General features: G+C 42.3%; 1 protein-coding gene across 2 annotated transcripts; it reads left to right on the top strand.

The window, feature by feature from the left end:
• The first annotated feature begins 2,649 nt into the window (after nucleotides 1-2,649).
• On the top strand, nucleotides 2,650-19,572 carry LOC124287032 (beta-1,4-mannosyltransferase egh-like). 2 transcript variants are annotated; one of them, XM_046723497.1, is made up of 2 exons: nucleotides 2,650-2,727; nucleotides 18,133-19,572. In XM_046723497.1, exon 2 carries the CDS (start codon nucleotides 18,162-18,164, stop codon nucleotides 19,539-19,541), a length of 1,380 nt encoding a protein of 459 aa, XP_046579453.1. In that variant the 5' UTR covers nucleotides 2,650-2,727; nucleotides 18,133-18,161; the 3' UTR covers nucleotides 19,542-19,572. The 2 variants fall into 2 exon arrangements, with proteins under 2 accessions (XP_046579453.1, XP_046579452.1); XM_046723496.1 differs by lacking the exon at nucleotides 2,650-2,727 and adding an exon at nucleotides 11,884-12,004.
• The last annotated feature ends 551 nt before the right edge of the window (nucleotides 19,573-20,123 follow it).

The following is a 20,123-nucleotide window of genomic DNA, read 5'->3' as shown; positions in this document are numbered from 1 at the left end:
CTCTCTCTCTCTCTCTCTCTCTGGACAAAAGAAGTGATCACACATCAGGGAAATCAATAGTCCTTACAACTGTTCTCAAACTCGACATAGCTACAGCTACGAAAAATAAATTAATTAAAAATTGCAGTTTTCACCAACAACATCCTCTGGCTGTACCTTAGAGTTCAATGAATGAGAGACACTGAGTGAATTGATGTGGCCAATATTCCAGCCACATCAGTCTGGCTTGTAAAAAACTGTCTTGACCACTCGAAACATTACTCATGAGGGCAGAATGGTCGTATTTACTTAACGTTCCGATGGTTCCAAGTGCAATTAGCGATTCTCAATACTGATTGGTCAGCTGAAGTCACACGATGTCACAGTGCCCTATTGTTGAGAATCTGATGTCATCCATTGTTCATGACTTCCCAAACTGATTATAATACACATGAACAAAAGTTTATTTGTTGTTTAACTCCGCACTCATAGTGCAGTGGCTTAAGGTGGAAATAGATACTTGGCTGACTAAAGCATGAAACTTTGCAAAGTGCTGGGGAATATCATGCTAAAACATATTTTTGGGGGTGTCCGATTTTTGGGCCACATTTTCCGAAAAATTCAAGATGGCGTCCAAGATGGCCGCTAAAAATCAAGGATTTCCCATTTTAACACTACATGACTTTTCCCCGCTGGACTATAGCAGAAAATCTTGCACAGTGCCAGGGAACGTCATGAGAATACATATCTTTGGGGTGTGCCCGATTTTGGGGGCCTATTTTCCCAAAAATCCAAGACGGCCGTCAAAAATCAAAGAGTGCTGAAGTCCACCCAGAAAGGTCGCCGACTATAAAAATATCTTCATTTATTGCAATATGTGAGATATAATCGCCGCTATTTCTAATACTTTCAATAAATATAACAAACAAGATTTATGTTTAGTAGTAAAAGATATAATATATTCCAGCAATATGGTGTGTAAATTATCGTGTCTGGACCAGACAATCCAGTGATCAACAGCATCGATCTACGCAGTTGAGTTGACATGTGTCAGCCAAGTAAGCGAGCCTGACCACCTGATCCCGTTAGTCGCCTCTTACGAAAAGCATGGATTGCTGACGATTAATTCTAACCCGGATCTTCACGGGTATCAAGACACTGGGCACGATGACATACTATCAACTAAACATCGTAACTCAAACAAAAGGATAACTTCAGTGAGGATTTCCCTGTAGGGTTCACATGTCATATGTTTATTTTCATTTTCTCTCCGAAAATATCAGTAAGTATTGCACAAACTAGATTAACCTACTCGAAACGCCAAACTTTTTATTATCGACCCTCGTGAATGAACACCAAAGGCTCGGGATTATCAACATTCTTCTGGACGGATTATCGGCAATTCCTCGCTATATGGCGTTGGGTCAACTCTGATTTGCAGTATCATGCTAACAGAAAAGACATTTGGAAAACTTACATATAACTGTGAGTTTAGTTTTACTCCGCTTTTAGCAATATTCCAGCAATATAATAGTACGGCGGGAGACAGCAGAAATGAGTTTAACACGTTGTACCCAGTGCGGAATCGAACACGGGTCTTCGGCGTGACGGGCGAACGCTTTAACCACAAGGCTACCCTACCGCCTAGCACTACACCAGAAACACATGGGGAGATGAAGATAATAGAGGAAGTCTTCTTACAGTCCTGCTACAGTAACCTACGTTTATAACGAACACGCATATGACGAACTGACGGATATATCGAACTGATTTCTTTTGGTCCCCGCCACTTGCTGTATCGTTTAGTCGATATGTTTATAACGAACTCCGGTTAGAACGAATAAAATTAGTTGGCCCTTTGCGTTCGTTATCACCGGAGATTGCTTCACGGTACTTAGAAATAAAGTAAACGGTTCCTCGGTTTCATTCCAGGCGTTAGCACCATCTGACGAGGTCGGATAAAACGAAGTGAATCCGTTTCCATGCGGCTTCGTCATATCAGTGATGTAGCCTCGTGGTTGAAGTCTTCGCTCGTCACAACGATGACAGGGGTTTTATAACAAGACTGACTGACTTTTGGTTTTACGCCGCTTTTAGCAATATTCCAGCAACATCACGGCGGGGGACACCAGAAATGGGCTTCACACATTGTACCCATGTGGGGATTCGAACCCGAGTCTTCGGCGTGACAAGCCAACGCTTTAACCACTAGGCTACCCCAACGCCCCTTTTGTTCGAAGATGTGTATCGTGACATACAGCAGGAGTATAAATAAAGGCGGTGTAAAACATCACTCATTCAGTACGTGGAACGGTGTCAAAACACATCTTTTCCCAGACACACTAACTTCCCAGCGTTTGAAACGTCTAACCTTATTTCACAAAGAACGGAATCGGGTGACCTCTACGCACCAGACTATTAATGGCACCACGGAATCGTGCAACGCGTGCTGGCTGTGTCAAGTACGTGCACACTGACCACACCTCTCAGCCGCACCATGTTTACAATGTGACATTTTCTATCCGTGCCGAAAGACTCGTTGCCAAATAATCCTGCATACTTCGGGCAACGAGGGATTTTATTGGGCGCTCAGTGCTCAAACACTAGACATCGATTGTTTTAGATCTTTCAACCGCCCTTGACAGACGGGAAGTGCGGAACATCAGTAGCGGAACATCCAATGCGAGCGGTCATGCTATGGAATCTTAACTTATCAGGCGTCAACAGACAGCTCATACAGAAAGTAAGGTAGGGTAACCTCAGGTAAAGTATTAATTAGGAGGATTCTGCTTACATGGTGCTGTATGCCGTCAACCATCACGAATTCGTGTAACGTTGGCCAAGTTTCGAGTTGTCTCACGTTGTGACAAGGGTTAGACTCTCGTATTGATCTTTACGTTTCCCAGCGTTTGTAGACTATTTGCCGAAAAATGCCGAAATGTTTAAGCGATAAGGCCGTTACTGTAACCTATTTTGCCGGCTGGTAAATCTCTTAAAGGACCATCAGAAAACAAATGAATAGAACCACTGAACACGGTGTGTAATGAATACATTGATTATTTTCTTTTTAACGTTTCTTTGAACATTGCAGTGTTGAAGAAACGAGGTTGTGCATGTTTTCTTTTGCATTGTTTTTTGTATGTTTTTCTTTCAACGTCTTCGTTAACCTGTCAAAAAAGAAATGACCTGGATCCTTTCACGAAGCAACCTTTACTAAGGTTAACCTTATTTCCCATTCTTTAACATTGCACTAAGGTTACCTTAGTGACTTACGATCACCTTAGTGCTTGTGAAAGCAGGCCCTGGATTCTAGGCTGATTTTAGACTGCTATTGTCAAAAGAAAAGTAAAAGTTGCAGTGGATGCGCAATATCAACACCATAAACGATAGATCTGTGTTGCTTTGGAATTTGTCATCTCAGCAACAACTGCCTCGGCTCTTCGAAGGCTGGTTTCATCAACACAAACGTTTTAAAAACTTAATTACGTTGTAAATCGAGTTTTAAAACAACGATATTCCTAAAAGGTCAACACTAGATATGTAATTCATTCATTATAGGGAATATAGGGGTTTTTTCGGGACTACGCTACGGTCCAACGTAACGTCGTCAAATTTAGGGTTCGAATCCCATATTCTCCATGATGATGATTTATTTTGGACAGAACCATACCCTTGGTTTTTGTACGAACATGGCAAACTTCGATGACCCACGTTTGGTCGGACATTCCTTTACGAATATGATTGAAATATTATTACACAGTGCCTAACGAAACTCACAGATAAAATATTTTCGTCTTGGTAATACCTCATTTTCCGTTCGATACCAACCCCGTTAATCCGGACCAGTTTAATGAAGTTTCTCGATTATCCTGTCGGTTCCTTCTGATTAACAAAGATTCTTTGTTTCAGGAGGTCGATCGGTCTGGAAAATGTAACGCCAGCGTTCTGTTTTGTGAATATGTCTTCGTTAGGTTGAGTCTGTTAAAGCCTACATGTTATATTTAACCAACCGGTAATTTTTATTATTGTTACAGTTTCCTAACCCTGTCGACCTCCCACAAACAAACATTCGTCTTCCTCAAATAGAAGGGTCTCTTTGTCGGTTGACCTAATATTTGTGTACCTGGGGATTTGTTGTTTACTTGACAACGCTAAACGGCAAACGCTCAATGGCGGATTTCTTCCCGTGAACACAAGCTAAATCTACTACCGAGCGTCGTGTTGTTTTGCATATTTTGTTTTCCTGAATACACACCCACAGATAATCTACAGACTGGTGTAAAGACGGTGCAACAGAACGACGTAATTCGTAAAAGTTGTTTGCATTGGGATGGGGAAAATCCTCATCTGTTTCTGTCAAACATATTTCTCTCGTTTGCCCCTTGTTGGACAGGAGCCTTGTTGGGGTAGCCTGGTGGTTAAAGAATCAGATTGTCACGCTGAAGACCAGGGTTCGATTCTCCACATGGGTACAACGTGTGAAGCACATTTCTGGTGTCCCCCGCCATGCTAAAAGCGGCGTAAAACCATACTCACTCACTCTCTTGATGGACAACCGTTAATGGTTTGCACAGGCCATACACGTTTGTTTGTTGTTGTTTAACCACTCGCCGAGCAATATTTGATCTTTATGACGGCGACCTGTAAATTATCAAGTCTTAAAACCAGACAATCCATGCCTGTGATTGATATCATGAGCAACGTAATCAGCCAAATAACTGAACTTGACTACTATGTTTATTTGGCCGCATCATGGGATGGTGATGAGTGGTAACCAATTTAACACACACACACACACACACAAACACACAAACAAACACAACACAAACACAAACACATGTTTTTAGTAAACGCCGCAGTGACCTGATGTAAGCAACATTCCCTCTATACCCCGCCGGTTTCTAAATAATCGAGATGCAGTTGTCAGTTGTTCAAGATATAATGGTCAGTTGTTCTAGATGCAGTTGTCAGTTGTTCAAGATGCAATTGCCAGTTGTTCAAGATGCAGTTCAGTTGTTCAAGATGCAATTGTCAGTTGTTCAAGATGCAGTTCAGTTGTTCAAGATGCAGTTGTCAGTTGTTCAAGATGCAGTGCAGTTGTCAGTTGATCAAGATGCAGTTGTCAGTTGTTCAAGATGCAGTTCAATAGTCAGATGTTCAAGATGCAGTTGTTCAAAATGCTGTTCAATTGTCAGTTGTTCAAGATGAAGTTGCCAGTTGTTCAAGATGCAGTTGTCAGTTGTTCAAGATCCAATTGACAGTTATTCAAGATGCAGTTGCCAGTTGTTCAATGTGCAGTTCAATTGTCAGTTGTTCAAGATGCAGTGTGTCAGTTGTTCAAGATGCAGTTGTCAGTTGTTCAAGATGCAGTTGCCAGTTGTTCAAGATGCAGTTTGTCAGTTGTTCAAGATGCGGTTGTCAGTTGTTCAATGTGCAGTTCAATTGTCAGTTGTTCAAGATGCAGTGTGTCAGTTGTTCAAGATGCAGTTGTCAGTTGTTCAAGATGCAGTTTGTCAGTTCAAGATGCAATCGTCAGTTGTTCAAGATGCAATTATCAGTTTGTTCAAGATGCAGTTGCCACTTGTTCAAGATGCAGTTCAATTGTCAGTTGTTCAAGATGCAGTTTAATTGTCAGTTGTTCAAGATGCAGTTGTCAGTTGTTCAAGATGCAATTGCCAGCTGTTTAAGATGCAATTGCCAGCTGTTCAAGATGCACTTCAGTTTTTAAGATGCAGCGCAATTGTCAGTTGTTCAAGATGCCGTTGTCAGTTGTTCAAGACGCATTGTCAGTTGTTCAAGATGCGGTTGTCAGTTGTTCAAGATGCAATTGTCAGTTGTTCAAGATGCAATTGCCAGCTGTTTAAGATGCAATTGCCAGCTGTTCAAGATGCACTTCAGTTTTTAAGATGCAGCGCAATTGTCAGTTGTTCAAGATGCAGTTGTCAGTTGTTTAAGATGCAATTATTCAAGACGCCTTTATTGAAAGTACAGCAGCTGAAGTTAATGCTGTTCAGGATGCAATAGTAGTCACAGATGCAATAATAGTCACAGAGTCTGATGATAACGAATCTCCAAACTTCAAATCAAACTGATCATGTAAAATCATGACACATATAGTTCCCCATTTTACTGTATTCAGACTACTTTGCACGTTCATTGGCTTATTACATTCGGTTCAGACTAAATTAACAACAAACTGCCGATGTACGTGTTATCTCACTGTATCGTAAAACAATATTCACTGAAGCCATCACAAGCGAGTGGAGCAAACGTTCAACAACAATCGACGCCTCCAGTTACGACACTAACGCCAACACTGCGACCACCCCGTCTACAGTAAAGTCTGAATCTACCCACCAACACTGCAGGGTGATTACAAGCGAAGTTGTCCAAGGAATACCCACGAGGGTCATCAGAGTAAACGAGACCCGAACGTAATTGAAAAAAAATCCGGATACATCTTTGCCCTTTAATTTTGCGGCGTTCGTAATGTCTAAGGACAAGACATCCATTACACTCGAGACTCTCAATCACTGTCATCTTGTGTTCACATCCAAAGGGGCTACGTGGGCCACGCTTTGAAAATGATTGGAAACCACAAAACAAACGGTTCAAGCACGTGTTGTAAGCGTCCAGCGAGCGTCTCTATGCTCTAAATGATCAAATGATGGAAGGGGTCATTGATTCTCTGACTCCCAGACCTGTGGCGGTAGAAGTATTGAGGACATGGGGCCATTGTTGTGTGGTACGGATCTTCAGGTCGTCAAATGAGTTCCAGAGTTCTACTGCTTTGTACTGATTGGTTTCTTTGCTGTTTACGGCCGCACTCATCAATATTTTAGCTGTATGACTTTGGTGTGGAACAAAGCTGGTCTGTAAAAGACAGTTTTGTGACTGGCATTGAGAGCATCGATTTTCGCAACTGGGATAAGTGAGTGAGTGAGTGAGTTTGGGGGACACCAGAAATGGGCTTCACACATTGCACCCATGTGGGGAATCGAACCCGGGTCTTTGGCCTGACGAGCCAACGCTTTAACTACTAGGCTACCCCAAAGCCCCTAAACTGGGATAAGATGACATGACATGCAAATGAGAATCTAACAGAACATCGAGGGTGTTTTGTGGGAAAACCTGAAAATGGATCATACCAGATATGTTCCAAAATAGTTAGGATCCCTAACTTTTTGGTTCAAAAGAGTGAGTGAGTGAGTTTAGCTTTACGCTGCACTCAGCAATATTCCAGCTATAGGGCGGCGGTCTGTAAATAATCGAGTCTGGACCAGACAATCCAGTGATCAACAGCATGAGCATAGATCTGTGCAATTGGGAACCGATGACATGTGTCAACCAAGTCAGCGAGCCTGACCACCCGATCCCGTTCGTCGCCTCTTACGTTTGGTTCATAAGATATCACAACATACTGTCAGTCAGTCATTATAATCACATGGATAAGGCTTTGATAATTGTTCAGAAATAAAATATTTGGCTTATACTAAACGATTTCCATAATCATGAAAAATCAGAGTCCATTGTACGATCATAACTATATAATAAACGTGTCAACGAATCGCTATACAATACAGTGATGACAAGAGCTGTTCGCGAAAAAATGGCACCCGGCACAAACACTTGCTAAGGCAAGTCATCTAATTGCATCAGTCATACTGATTTGTTGGATTTTGAAAATTCCTCCACATATCCAGCACAAGGTTTGAAATCTTTACAAAGTAAGACTTTGAATGTGGCAACCCTAATAAAACACGGTTTAAAGGAGTCCTGAGATGCTATTTGGAATCTTTCTGCAAAGACCAAGCTCGATTGTACCTCAAAAGTTGTGAGATGGAATATTGTTCGACCTAAATGAAGAGCTGAAATCATCCCTTTAGTCGTACAGCGGGTGGATAGGACGTGAGTTTTGGAGAATCCACGCGCTTTTAATCTCAAATTCTTTCGGTGAATAAAGAAAGCCTTTCCATGATTTCATTTAGGATAATAGTAAATCTTTCAGACAGGGATTTCGTTGTACATCTGTGTGCAGCAATGTGTTCCTCTTTGTAAGAAGGTCCATGGAGCTTTGAAATCCAGTACTTACGAGGAATAGACATACTTGAGGTGTTAGAGTCTCGTCAAAAGGTACTTAGGCCGATGCAGATTTCTCCTCAGTTAAAATACTGGCCTTAGTTGATGGTCACTTACACTCAACTCCTTTACGAGATTAATGTAGTGATGATTACATGAAATGGTTATGTTTCATTAGGCTTTGTCAGTTGGGATGAACGTAATTCAAACAGGCAATGGGTGGGACATAATGGGATGGTTCCACTTCTGTTTCCGCTGTATTAGTTAGTGCATTCTACGAATGATGACATCGCGCACTGACTCACCCCTCCTTGACAGACATTCAATGAGTTCCATCTCTCTTTTGGCCCATTTTCCCCAGCACCAATAAATATAAAATTCTTCAAAGGCATTTAGAAGTTGATGTAGTAATACAAGACAAATCGTATGGGTAACAACTCCTTTATTTGTTTCTCACCTGAAGAAGGGGCAAGAACTAGCCCAGAAACGTCGTTATCCATAAGATTTGTGTTGTACCAATAAATATGTTCATGTTCTGATCCCAGTTAGAGACAGTCTGTTTACTATATGTTGGCCTATTTTGTATATCTGACACAGTTTTTATCAACCAATGAGAAATCCCAGTGATTGTATATCATCAGCAGGTAGATAGCAGCAATGTGAGATGAGATGGAAATGAATTGAAACCGGTAGGTGAATCACGAAATGTATGATATCGTGGGGCTTTAAGGGAAAATGATTTTGTGTCTTAGAATGCTTACTTCTTCAAAGCAAATTTCAAATTCAGGAATGTGCGGAGGTTTTTTTATATTCTTATTAAAACCTTTTTCTCTTTTGGCCAAACGTTTCCAATTAATATCAAGAACCATACTGTCTGGTGGATACTGTGGAGTCTAACTGTTCGTTGACCCATCCATCAAACAGCAAACGTTTCTGGAGTCCGAAGATTTATGTCGACACAACTGAATGAAGTAAACTGATCAGACTCTTCTATGCTGGTTTATCGTCATGAATACATCGGGGCGGTGGGGTAGCCTAGTGGTTAAAGCGTTCGCTCATCACGCTGAAGACCCGGGTTCGATTCCCTACATGGGTACAATGTGTGAATCCCATTTCTGGAGTCCCCCGCCGTGATATTGCTGGATGATTGCTAAAAGCGGCGTAAAAACTCGCTCATTAATAAATCCCATAACTCACATTTCAACCTGTGTGAGGGCTTTATACAACACATAATTTTTTACTAATTCACAGACAGACACAGGACCACTCACGCCCGCGCGCACAAACCACATGCACATGACTGACAAATAAACAGATATAGAGATATATTATTAAAATTATTAGGAAATAATTTATTTTTTTGTCAAAAGAACTTGTGCAGAGTTACTTGTCAGTAAACGTTTTCCGTTTTTGTTTTTAACTGCTACAACCCAGTCTCGTTTAAATGAAACTTGACTGCAGCGTGGAAACAGGCAGAGTGGTTAGTCACGTTTGACATAATAACGGGATCAATAGCTCATGATCAACCAAAGAAATAACAGTGGGGTAGTCTTGTGGTTAAAGGGGGCGGTGGGGTAGCCTAGTGGTTAAAGCGTTGGCTCGTCACGCCGAAGGCCCGGGTTCGATTCCCCACATGGGCACAATGTGTTAAGCCCATTTCTGGTGTCCCCCGTCGTGATATTGCTGGAATATTGCTAAAAGCGGCGTAAAAACTAAACTCAGTCAGTCAGTCAGTTGTGGTTAAAGCGTTCGCTCGTCACGCCGAAGACTCGGGTTCGATTCCCCAGATGGGTACAAAGTGTAAAGCCCATTTCTGGTGTCCTACGCCATGATATTGCTGGAATATTGATAACAGTGGCGTAAAACCAGATCTACACGTTTCTAATATGCTGCATATATGACTACCCTTTCGTTTTATTGTAGTTGGCGTTCAAAAATTGAATATTAGTTTGAAATCCTCGAGCAGGGCTTACTGACTGGCTGGTCCGCCTAACTGCACGAACCCTCATGGCGAGAGAGACACAGTTCTTTTTAACCATGATAAAACACTACTAAAACGGTTAGTTTATGGTTTTAAAAAGTCAGTTTTATCCTTTTAGTGTGTGATTATCCTTGACATCAGGCAGCGATAAAGAGGATATGACATTTGAGTGTGTATGTCAAATTGTTGTAGCTGAATCAGATGTCGAGCTGTCTCATGTAAAAATAGTTTAAGTTTTATATGGCTGGTTGTTGCGAGTTTGTGTTTTTCTGTCGTGAAAGGCTGCAGCTTTGTTTTTACCAATAATATCAGACAGATGCAACTACAAGTCATGAAATACTGTGTTTTCCCGTCTGGTTGCCTTGGGAACGGAGGAAGGTAGACGAAGGAAATGTTATAGGGTTTGTTTTATTCGACTGCAGCATGTTAAATGATTTACAGTGAACAAATGATGTATATGTGGTTTTGAAACACTTTGGTGATTGCGATCAGGGATAGAATGGGTCTTCAGCAAGTTTTGTTTAACGGGATCATGTGGTCAGGCTCGCTGACTTGGTTGACACATGTCATCGTGTCCCAATTGCGTAGATCGGTGCTCATGATGTTGATCTTTGGATTGTCTGGTCCACACTCGATTATTTACAGACCGCTGTCATATAGCTGGAATACTGCCGACTGTGGCGTTAAAGAAGACACAAACCTTAAAGATGGCACATGCCAGTGTCCAGGTACAGCCTAATTTCTTCCTCTGGCACCAACTATGTGGCACAGACACAGTGTTTTGAATATATTGGGGAAAGCCTAGCAGTATAGTGAACATCGTCTTGCTATATTCCTTTACAAGTAATTCCTTCATAAATGGATTCGTGAAGATCCGGGTTAGAATTGGTCTTCAGCAACCCATGCTTGCCAAAAGAGGCGACTAACCGGTGGTCAGGCTCGCTGGCTTGGTTACATGTCATCGTGTCTCAGTTGTATTGACCGATGCTCATGTTGTTGAACATTGATTGTCAGGTCCAGACACGATTATTAACAGATTCCATACAGCTGGAATATTGCTGAGTGCGGCTTTGAACAACAAACCAACCAACCTTCATATGTGATGTGGGCAAGCCATCTTGCTTGACAGTAATGAAAGAATGATGTAACCAAGGATACCAGAAAAAGGGGAGGTAATTTGAACAACCTCCTGACGTTAGCCCATTATGACAGCGCAGAGAGTGTATTTCATCGCAGGATGAATTTAAGTCGGTGTCTTGAGATATTTTAGCGAAGAGTCTCAGAATACGTTACAGTCTTGGCACCAAACACGTGCATATACAGGCACATACTCCATAATATATAGATACGCGTGGAAATCACACGGGCACGTTAATGCATTTAAACGTATCAATGCATTTGCACATATGAACAGTAGCCAATTTCAGTGTTCCAGTCTCACCCCACCACCTCATCTACCACCACCACCCTCAGCGTGTCTGCCCCACCAGTCTCTCTCGTCCCCTCCACTAATCTCTCCGCGAACTCAATCAGGGCCAGCCTCACCCATAGGTGCACGAGGTATTGATCTCGCCAAATATGTGGCGCCTGATTTTCCGGGCTATGATGAAACTGCCCTCGCAATCACCTGACGGAAAAGACAGAAGATTCGCTCTATCCCTCAATCAATATAGTTTTACTTTTCAAAGAGGGAATCGTGGACGAAATGGCTGAAACATGCGATCACAGTACCCACGTTCGTCTATTACAAACCAACCACTTGCCGTGATGCATGCCCCACGCATAAACACGTAACGTTTGGATGAAATTTATAGCTGTTACAGACTAGCGTTAATTTGCCGGCTTGTTCGTCGCTCCACGGAAACACACGACTGAAAGAACCGTTTATGGTTTTGGTATTTGAATGTAAACGAGGGCATGTGTCATGTATGCAGGCCGGAGTAGACGTATAGAGCAAACCCTCGGGTAAGTGGGATCGAGCTTCCATATTCATATTTTGTCTTTCAGAATTGATGTAAAATTATGCAACATCTTGTCTGGCGAATTTAGGGGTTAGATGAACTATCTTGTCGATTGGCCAACATGTCTGTCGAGCGGCGGTTTACTCGTGTGGGTTTGATGAAACATGACTAACTGTATAAATGATACTACATCATTAGGTACATGTTGAAAAGGTCTGTCAGAACTGCCAATCCGATAACGACATGGTCTGTAATTATCTGCAACCATTTTTGAGTTTTCGTAACTGTTTGTGATCACAGTCTGCATTATCTGAAGGCTTCTCATTATCATTAGGGCAAATGTCTAGCTCTTTGGCTTTTAGTGCCGAGGTTCATCTATTACAGAACTGCGGACTGAATTTCACATAGACAGAGCTGTTTTTGTGGAGAAAACCAAGCTCGTCTGCCTTATCCGCAGCAATAATTTGAGACAACATCAGGCTGACGGTTAAAGCTGCACATCACATGGGCGATTACGAGCAGTAAAGCCATAAACTTGGAATAGGGATGTTTTGTGTTACCGATGCCGTGTTTAGTGCTGAAACCGAATTCTCGCTCAAGCGTCTAGTATGCCTTAAGCCAAAAGGATGCCATGTCTTGTGGACGGAATGATCCTAGACTTACTGGAACTAATACAAAACGCTCCAGGACAACGAAACCTCAAAACAAGTTAATGAAAAGACAATCTGCATTTTTTTATTTGTTATATGATTTGATGAATGACAGGCCTTGTTCTCTTAGAGTACGTGATTTGATGTGAATGCAAGAATTTAAATGGGGCTGCGCAGTGGTCGTATCAATAGTGTTTGCTAGTCACTACAAATAGCCTGATTCCATTCCTGACGTGGGCATAATGTTGAAGCCTATTTCTGGGTCCCGGTCGTTATGTTGCTGGAGTGTGGATAAAAGCAACTAAAAAGAGATTCTAAGATCAATGCAAAAGAGACCGAAAGGGCTTTAAGCCAAGAACAGATACCCAGGGAAATCTGACACGTGTTCCATTTAAAACTTCATTATACAAACATGCTGTATTTCTACTACAGTCGTGCTACAGTCTGTATACTGTACATGTGAGGAAGTAGCATTCAATCCAGCACTTTGACTTTAGCAAGGGCAGCCGTATGACTCCTGGGATTTATGGATTGAAAGTTACTTCTCCATAGTTTAAAGGCCTTCGAAACACTGTGTGTGTGTGTGTGTCTGTGTCTGTGTGTGGATACACCCACCTCTCTTAAAACATACCTCACAGCTTTAAAATCGGGAGCTGTATTGATGGTGTGGGTTTAACAGCAGTGTGAATATCTTATTTTTGCTGAATATAACTTAAATTTACGGAACTAGAATTGCCAAATTAGAAACTGCACATTACTGTATATATCAACAACTGTCCGGATATAACGAATTGGCTTTGAGTGAGTGGGTTTAGTTTTACGCCGCTTAGCAATATCACGGCGGGGGACACCAGAAATGGCTTTCTCACAATGTACCCATGTGGGGAATCGAACCCGGGTATTCGGCGTGACGAGCGAACGCTTTAACCACTAGGCTATCCCGCCGCCCCCGAATTGGCTTTTGCGCTTCTGGAGTTAGTTTTATCAGAGATAGCTGTTTATCATGATGTTTAACATGACGTAATCCAACCTGTTTGTTGGTGAACATCTCATCAAGCTAAGTAGCATAAGCCCCGGTAGGCTCTGATACTCAAGTACCCCCACATTGTCTTTGATAAACACTTCTCATCATGTTTGTATCGATTCGAGGCTGGAGATCCAGGGAGTTGAAAGCTTCCGGACCAGTTAAGCCGTTGTTCTTTACGCATTTTCATTAATAAGGAAAATGTTCAAGGAACCAATAAAAACTCGCCACACCCTGTCTGTATCTTTCTTGGGTGTAATGTGGTATACGGATGGCATTGTTTCTGCTTAATATTCCCTGTACAGCTGTCCTGTAAACAAAAGTAAACGCTCCATTAGGTTTGCGGTTGAAAGTGTGAATGTCTCGCCCATCAAAATATGCGACGAGACTTTGTGTGAGACTGAATTCCACGTCCGTGATTGGCTAATTCCATGGTGATGACCTGAGGTCAGTTTAGTACAGGCTACATTCCTCATTCCAACTTTTTGACAGGTTTCTCCTGCTTAAGACGAATTCATCTACATCTTTGGCATTGTTTTATGATTATACTGACTGACTGACTGAGTTTGGTTTTACGCCGCTTTTAGCAATATTCCAGCAACATCACGGCGGGGGACACCAGAAATGGGCTTTTTTATGATTATAATTTAAAGTGTTCAATAAATGTTGTAGAACGTCACCCAGTTTGCATGATCATCACTGCCTTGACAATCCACATATAACTTAATTTTGTGGATGGTCACGCAACTTCACTCATGGCCTTTATGTTATTGAGTTATGCGTTTTTATGATAATAGACTTAATATGGATCCATCGATGCGACAGCGGTGTCGCTCTTGGTGTCTAAGGTATAAATTACTGCAACTGTATAAGGCAGATATCTTTTCCTGTTGTTTCAAAACCTATTTTAAATTGAGTAAATTACGGTTAAAACAAACTCAAAGGGTCTACACATTTTCTTTCATGATAACCCATATTCGACTAGCAATAATGCAAGTTGCCACTACCAAAATAACTATTTGTTATATTCGTTAGTTTAGTGTAACTAGTAAGGTAAATGATATCTGAAGGTGAGTGAGTGTAGTTTTACGCCGCTTTTAGCAATATTCCAGCAACGCCACGGCGGGATCATCAAAAAATGGGCTTCACACATTGTACCCATGAATCGAACCCTGGCCTTCGGCGTGACGTCAACGCTTTAACCAGTAGGCTACCACACCTATCTGAAAGAAGGTCGGGAAATCTATCGTGATCGACACGTTGCGTTTGTTACTGCTCAGTATATTTTCGATTTAGATACACCAAAGAGAAGATCTTAGTTTGGAGAACAGTTTAATATTGATGCAGACTGAAAATCTTGGGAAGCACCATTAGAATGTTGTATGTCTTCGAGTAATGACGCCATCAGTTCCGAACCATCGACCCCTAAAGAGGGGCGTAATTATCTCATCCTTTGAAACAGCATTACAGTGGATAATACAATTTGGGAGGCCTGCTCTAAGTCAGTTAAACAAGTCCGTTAGCTATCTGACAGAAATGTCTTTTGAAATTGCATTAAGTCCTAATTTACGTTTAGAGGACATGAAAATAGAGATTCGACTGTCCATGTCAGAATCTTCTGGTATCAAAACCATAGAGAATGTATGGAAAGCGTGGAGTCAACTCAACGTTTACATTGTTTCATCTCGAATACCACAAAGAAGCATCTGGTTATTGCATTTATCCATGAGAATTTGATTCCAGTTATTTGGATCAGGAATTTATTGAACATTATTGTTTTTTCTCTCGTAAGAAGAAATCTGTCTGTCATCAGTGAAATTAACCAGTGGTTCATTGCAAAAATAATGGATAATGGTTTAGGTGTGATACTGCTATATCTCTGTGGCCAATATAATTAAATCACCAGTTAAAGTATGTGCTTTATAAGGATCAAGACATTGGTTGGTTGGTTGGTTGTTTTGTTGTTTAACGCCGCACTCGGCAATATTATTATTATTATTATAGGATATTTATATAGCGCACATATCCACGCACTAGTGCATGCTCAAGGCGCTGGTATTTTCTCCCTCGATCATTGGATGTCAAACTCAACGGCACATCGCATTATCAATATCAACTCCCTGGGGGAGTATACAACTCTTGCAGCCACAAGGCGCACCGAGTTATTGTGGCTTTCTCATCCTAACGAGGTACCCATTCACAGCTGGGTGGACTGGGACACATAGTCACAGTACTTTGTCCATGTTCACTGCACGTTGCTGTACCCGCAACTAGGTGTTTGCACGTATTCATGTGGCCACCATCTGGTCAAATACCACCGGATTCGTGGGTTCTTTTAAGTGCACAGGGTTGTGTACTGTACACTAGGGGTTGTGACAACACTGAAAGAGTCTGCACACAAAGTTGACTCCAAGGTTTTTACATCCGGTCTCAGGTGGGCTATGTGACGGCGGTCGGTAAATCAACGAGTCTGGAGTCCAGACAATCCAGTAATCAACGGCATGAGCATCGATCTTCGCAATTGGGATACGATGACTGTGTCAACCAAGTCAGCGAGCCTGACCACCCGATCCCGTTAGTCGCCTCTTACGACAAGCATGGGTTGCTGAAGACCAATTCTAACACGAATCTTCATGGGTATCAAGACATTGGGTACGATGACATACTATCAACTAGAATAGGTTAACCGTAACCGACCACCGGTTAAATCGACACTGTCGACCCACTTTGGCATTCGGAGAGTGATCTGATGTCAGGTTTGGGACTGACTGGCTGACTGACTGACTGAGTTTGGTTTTATGCCGCTTTTAGCAATATTCCAGCAACACCACGGCGGGGGACACCAGAAATGGGCTTCACACATTGTACCAATGTGGGGATTCGAACCCGGGTCTTCGGCCAACGCTTTAACCATTAGGCTACCCCACCACCCCGGGATGTTTGGGAAGTTGTCGGACGTGGACCTACTGAACTAGTGGTGGATGGTATGAACAGTTAACGACTTGGTTGAACTGAGTTTATGGCGACATGGGTGAGTGGAACACGGTTTGCAGTGTTCCAGTGATACCACTTCGGGAAACACAACAATGATCTTAACGCATATTATCATTGTGGGAAATATAGAATTGTGATTATGTGGAAATTAAATGCACGTTTAAAATTATTACATTTGGGTGTTATATAAGTGATCAAATGAGCTTGGGGTATAAGATTGAATGAACTAGGTGGGGTAGCCTAGTGGTTAAGGCGTTCGCTCGTCACGTCGAAGACCTAGGTTCAATTCCCACATGGGTACAATAAGTGAAGCCCATTTCTGGTATCCGGGCCCAGCCTTGATATTGCTGGAAAATTGCTAAATTCGACATAAAACTATAAACTCACTTACTCACTTGTCAGTTCGACAAATTTGAGGTACTGAGAGAAAGTCTGGTCCAGAATCCCCAGAGACTTTTCTTTCAAATATAACCAACGCGCAGCAATAGGTAACACTGTTGAGGGCAAGGAAGTATGTGGCAAGAACCGGGCTGAAGCGAAAGCAATACGATTTAGACTGTTGTACTTCACGTCAGTCTGAGCTAAACTGGAATACAATTCCATCTATCTGTTGACAGAGGCTGACGTTTGGTCACATAACTGTGTCAGATGCCTTTAGCAATCCTGACACTAAAATATATATTAAAAAACCACTTCATAATTCACTTTTGCAAATATGGGTGAGTTGAGGTGAAATTGGGTTTAACGTCGTGCTTGAGAATAGTTCGCTCATATGACGACGTGCATGCGTGTGTATGTGTATGTGAGGCTGCTTGTACTAGCCCAGACTGAAGCTGGTTTTATAGTGCTAGCCCACTGAGATACCATGCCTCAGTGAAGCATGAATACCCCACTCAGACACATTATACTGACTCCGAGCCGACCAGTCCTTGTTGTACCCATTAATGCAGAGCGCCAGGCAGGGACCGACAAGTACTATATTTTAACGTCTTTTGGTATGACGCGGACGGGGATCGAACCCGCGACCTTCCGCTCTCCGGGCGGACGCTCTAACCACTACACCATGGAGGCGGTCTTTGCAAATATGATATATTCCAATAATAACTAATAACATGGCCAAAAGTAATGGATTTTAAACAGAGCTTTATTTTACAATCTTAGGAAAATGCTACTAATCCTTAAAAAAACTGCTTTAAAAAGTTGGTCTCTGGTTTAAGGAAAAAAAATCTGATTCGATTGACGTGCTGGGTGTCTTTGATGTAACAGTGAGTTACGTCTCGTGTTGATGAACAAGTTGTATGTATTGAAGTGCTCACATTGAACATCGTTTCTTACCAAAAAAACCTCAAGGATCATATTCTACGACATAACGTTGTGTATAATGAATGTCACGGAACTTCAATTTTTTATATTTCCGATTCATTCGCATTAATTGTTTATGACATCTCTTTTTACTTTTTTCAGATACGATTCAAGCCGACATTTTGGATACCATGTACAGTCGCCTGAAACACTATCTCACAGTAGTTCTTCTTTTCATTATCCTGTTCCTCGTCTTCTCAGCCTCGGGTGCTCTCCCCTTTGCAACTGATCCGTCAGAGGGCGTTGATCCTTACACCAAATATGGCACGATGCTAACCCTTCTTATGTATATTCTTCGAATCCTTGCCTTGGTGCCGTTACCAATAACACTAAGCAACTTTATAGGGATCCTCGTGGGAAATACGCATCCAGATCCCCCGAAGCTGATGATGTCACCACTCTTTGGGCCAATCTGTTTCAGAGTGGTGACCCGTGGCACCTACCCGGAATTAGTAAAGAGGAATGTCCAAAGAAACGTAGAACTGTGTTCCAAAGTAGGTCTTACCAATTATATATTTGAGGTTGTGACAGACAGACCGATCTCTCTGGACGAGTCTATCAACGTGAGAGAGTTGGTTGTACCATCCATGTACAAGACGTCAAGGGGGGCCTTATACAAAGCACGTGCATTGCAATACTCTCTAGAAGATGACGTCACGGTTTTGAACGACAGTGATTGGGTGGTTCATCTCGACGAGGAGACCCTCCTTACAGAATCCTCTTTGGCTGGTGTGTTGAACTTCATCCGTGCAGGACAGTACGAGTTTGGACAAGGTGTTATCACGTATGCTAGTGACTCAATTGTTAACTGGGTGACAACACTGGCAGATCTCCTAAGGGTAGGAGCAGACTACGGCACATTGAGATTCACGCTAGGGGTGCTTCACAAGCCAGTTTTCAGCTGGAAAGGTTCATTTATCGTTGCTAACGCCGGCGCGGAGAAAAAGGTTTCTTTTGACTTTGGCCCTGAAGGAAGCATAGCTGAAGACTGTTTCTTCGCCCTCACGGCGTGGAAGGAAGGATACAAATTTGGATACGTCGAGGGCGAAATGTGGGAAAAGTCCACGTTTTCTGTCATGGACTATATTCGACAGCGGAAGCGTTGGGTTCAGGGCATATCGCTCACTTTCCTTAGCAACCAGATTCCTTTCAGATACAAACTTGGGATCAGTGTGATGATTCTGTCGTGGGTGGTGATGCCTGTGACGTCGCTAAACTTCATCCTTATTCCCCTATTCCCTATCCCAGTGCATCCGTTGCTTGACCTGTTGTTCGCGTTTACCGGGGGCGTTGTGCTATTCCTCTTCATCCTCGGAGCCATCAAGTCCTTCTCTATTCGTAGACACGGAGTCCTGAAGTGTATAGTATTGTGTGTCTTAACAATATTCATAGCACCGTTGACTATGGTACTGGAGAGCATGGGCGTGGTGTTAGCAGCTATATCAAGGAGAAGCTACGAGTTCCATATAGTGAGAAAGGACTTAGAAACGGTTCTAACTATCCCTGTATAAAAAGCAACGAATACAATAATGCTGCATATCGTGTCTTGTGTTGTCATGCAGTTGTCTTTGTCTCAGTGATGGGTGAAACTAGTTTGGTTCGTGAGAGTACTTGACAATAGTCATTTCCCGATCCCCAAACCGTTCGTATCGTTACGACATGTCGTAACTCTACAGTTTATTATAGGCTAACGAATGTCGTAGCACTACGAACGCTTTCTGGACCTAGATTTTCGAAGCTCACTTAGCGCTAAGATAGTCGTGAGTTAATGTTAATGCATAGCACTTACGACTATCTTAGCGCTAAGAGAGCTTCGAAAATCTTGGCCCTGGATCGGAACCCCGAATACCCAAGGCAAACACAGAGGTGGGTCCTTTTAACAAATATGCAGGGCTGCCTTACGCCGTGGACATAAATTTTGCAGCTAGTAAGGCGGTCCTTGGAAAACTGAATCTATCTCAAGAATCTATCGCAATATTTCATAGCCACAGCTTAGAGAGGGGTAATTGGTAAAGTGGATGACAGAGTATGTCATCCCACGGAGACTCAGACCCAACAGAAATACCGTCACCTGCGTGTATCGGGTTTAGGAT

This window comes from Haliotis rubra, unplaced genomic scaffold, assembly GCF_003918875.1.
Source record: "Haliotis rubra isolate DU_JTF1 unplaced genomic scaffold, ASM391887v1 Scf399, whole genome shotgun sequence".
In the NCBI taxonomy this organism is placed as follows: domain Eukaryota; kingdom Metazoa; phylum Mollusca; class Gastropoda; order Lepetellida; family Haliotidae; genus Haliotis; species Haliotis rubra.
The sequence above is the reverse complement of the archived record's forward strand: the minus strand, read 5'-3'. Positions and strand labels throughout refer to the sequence as shown.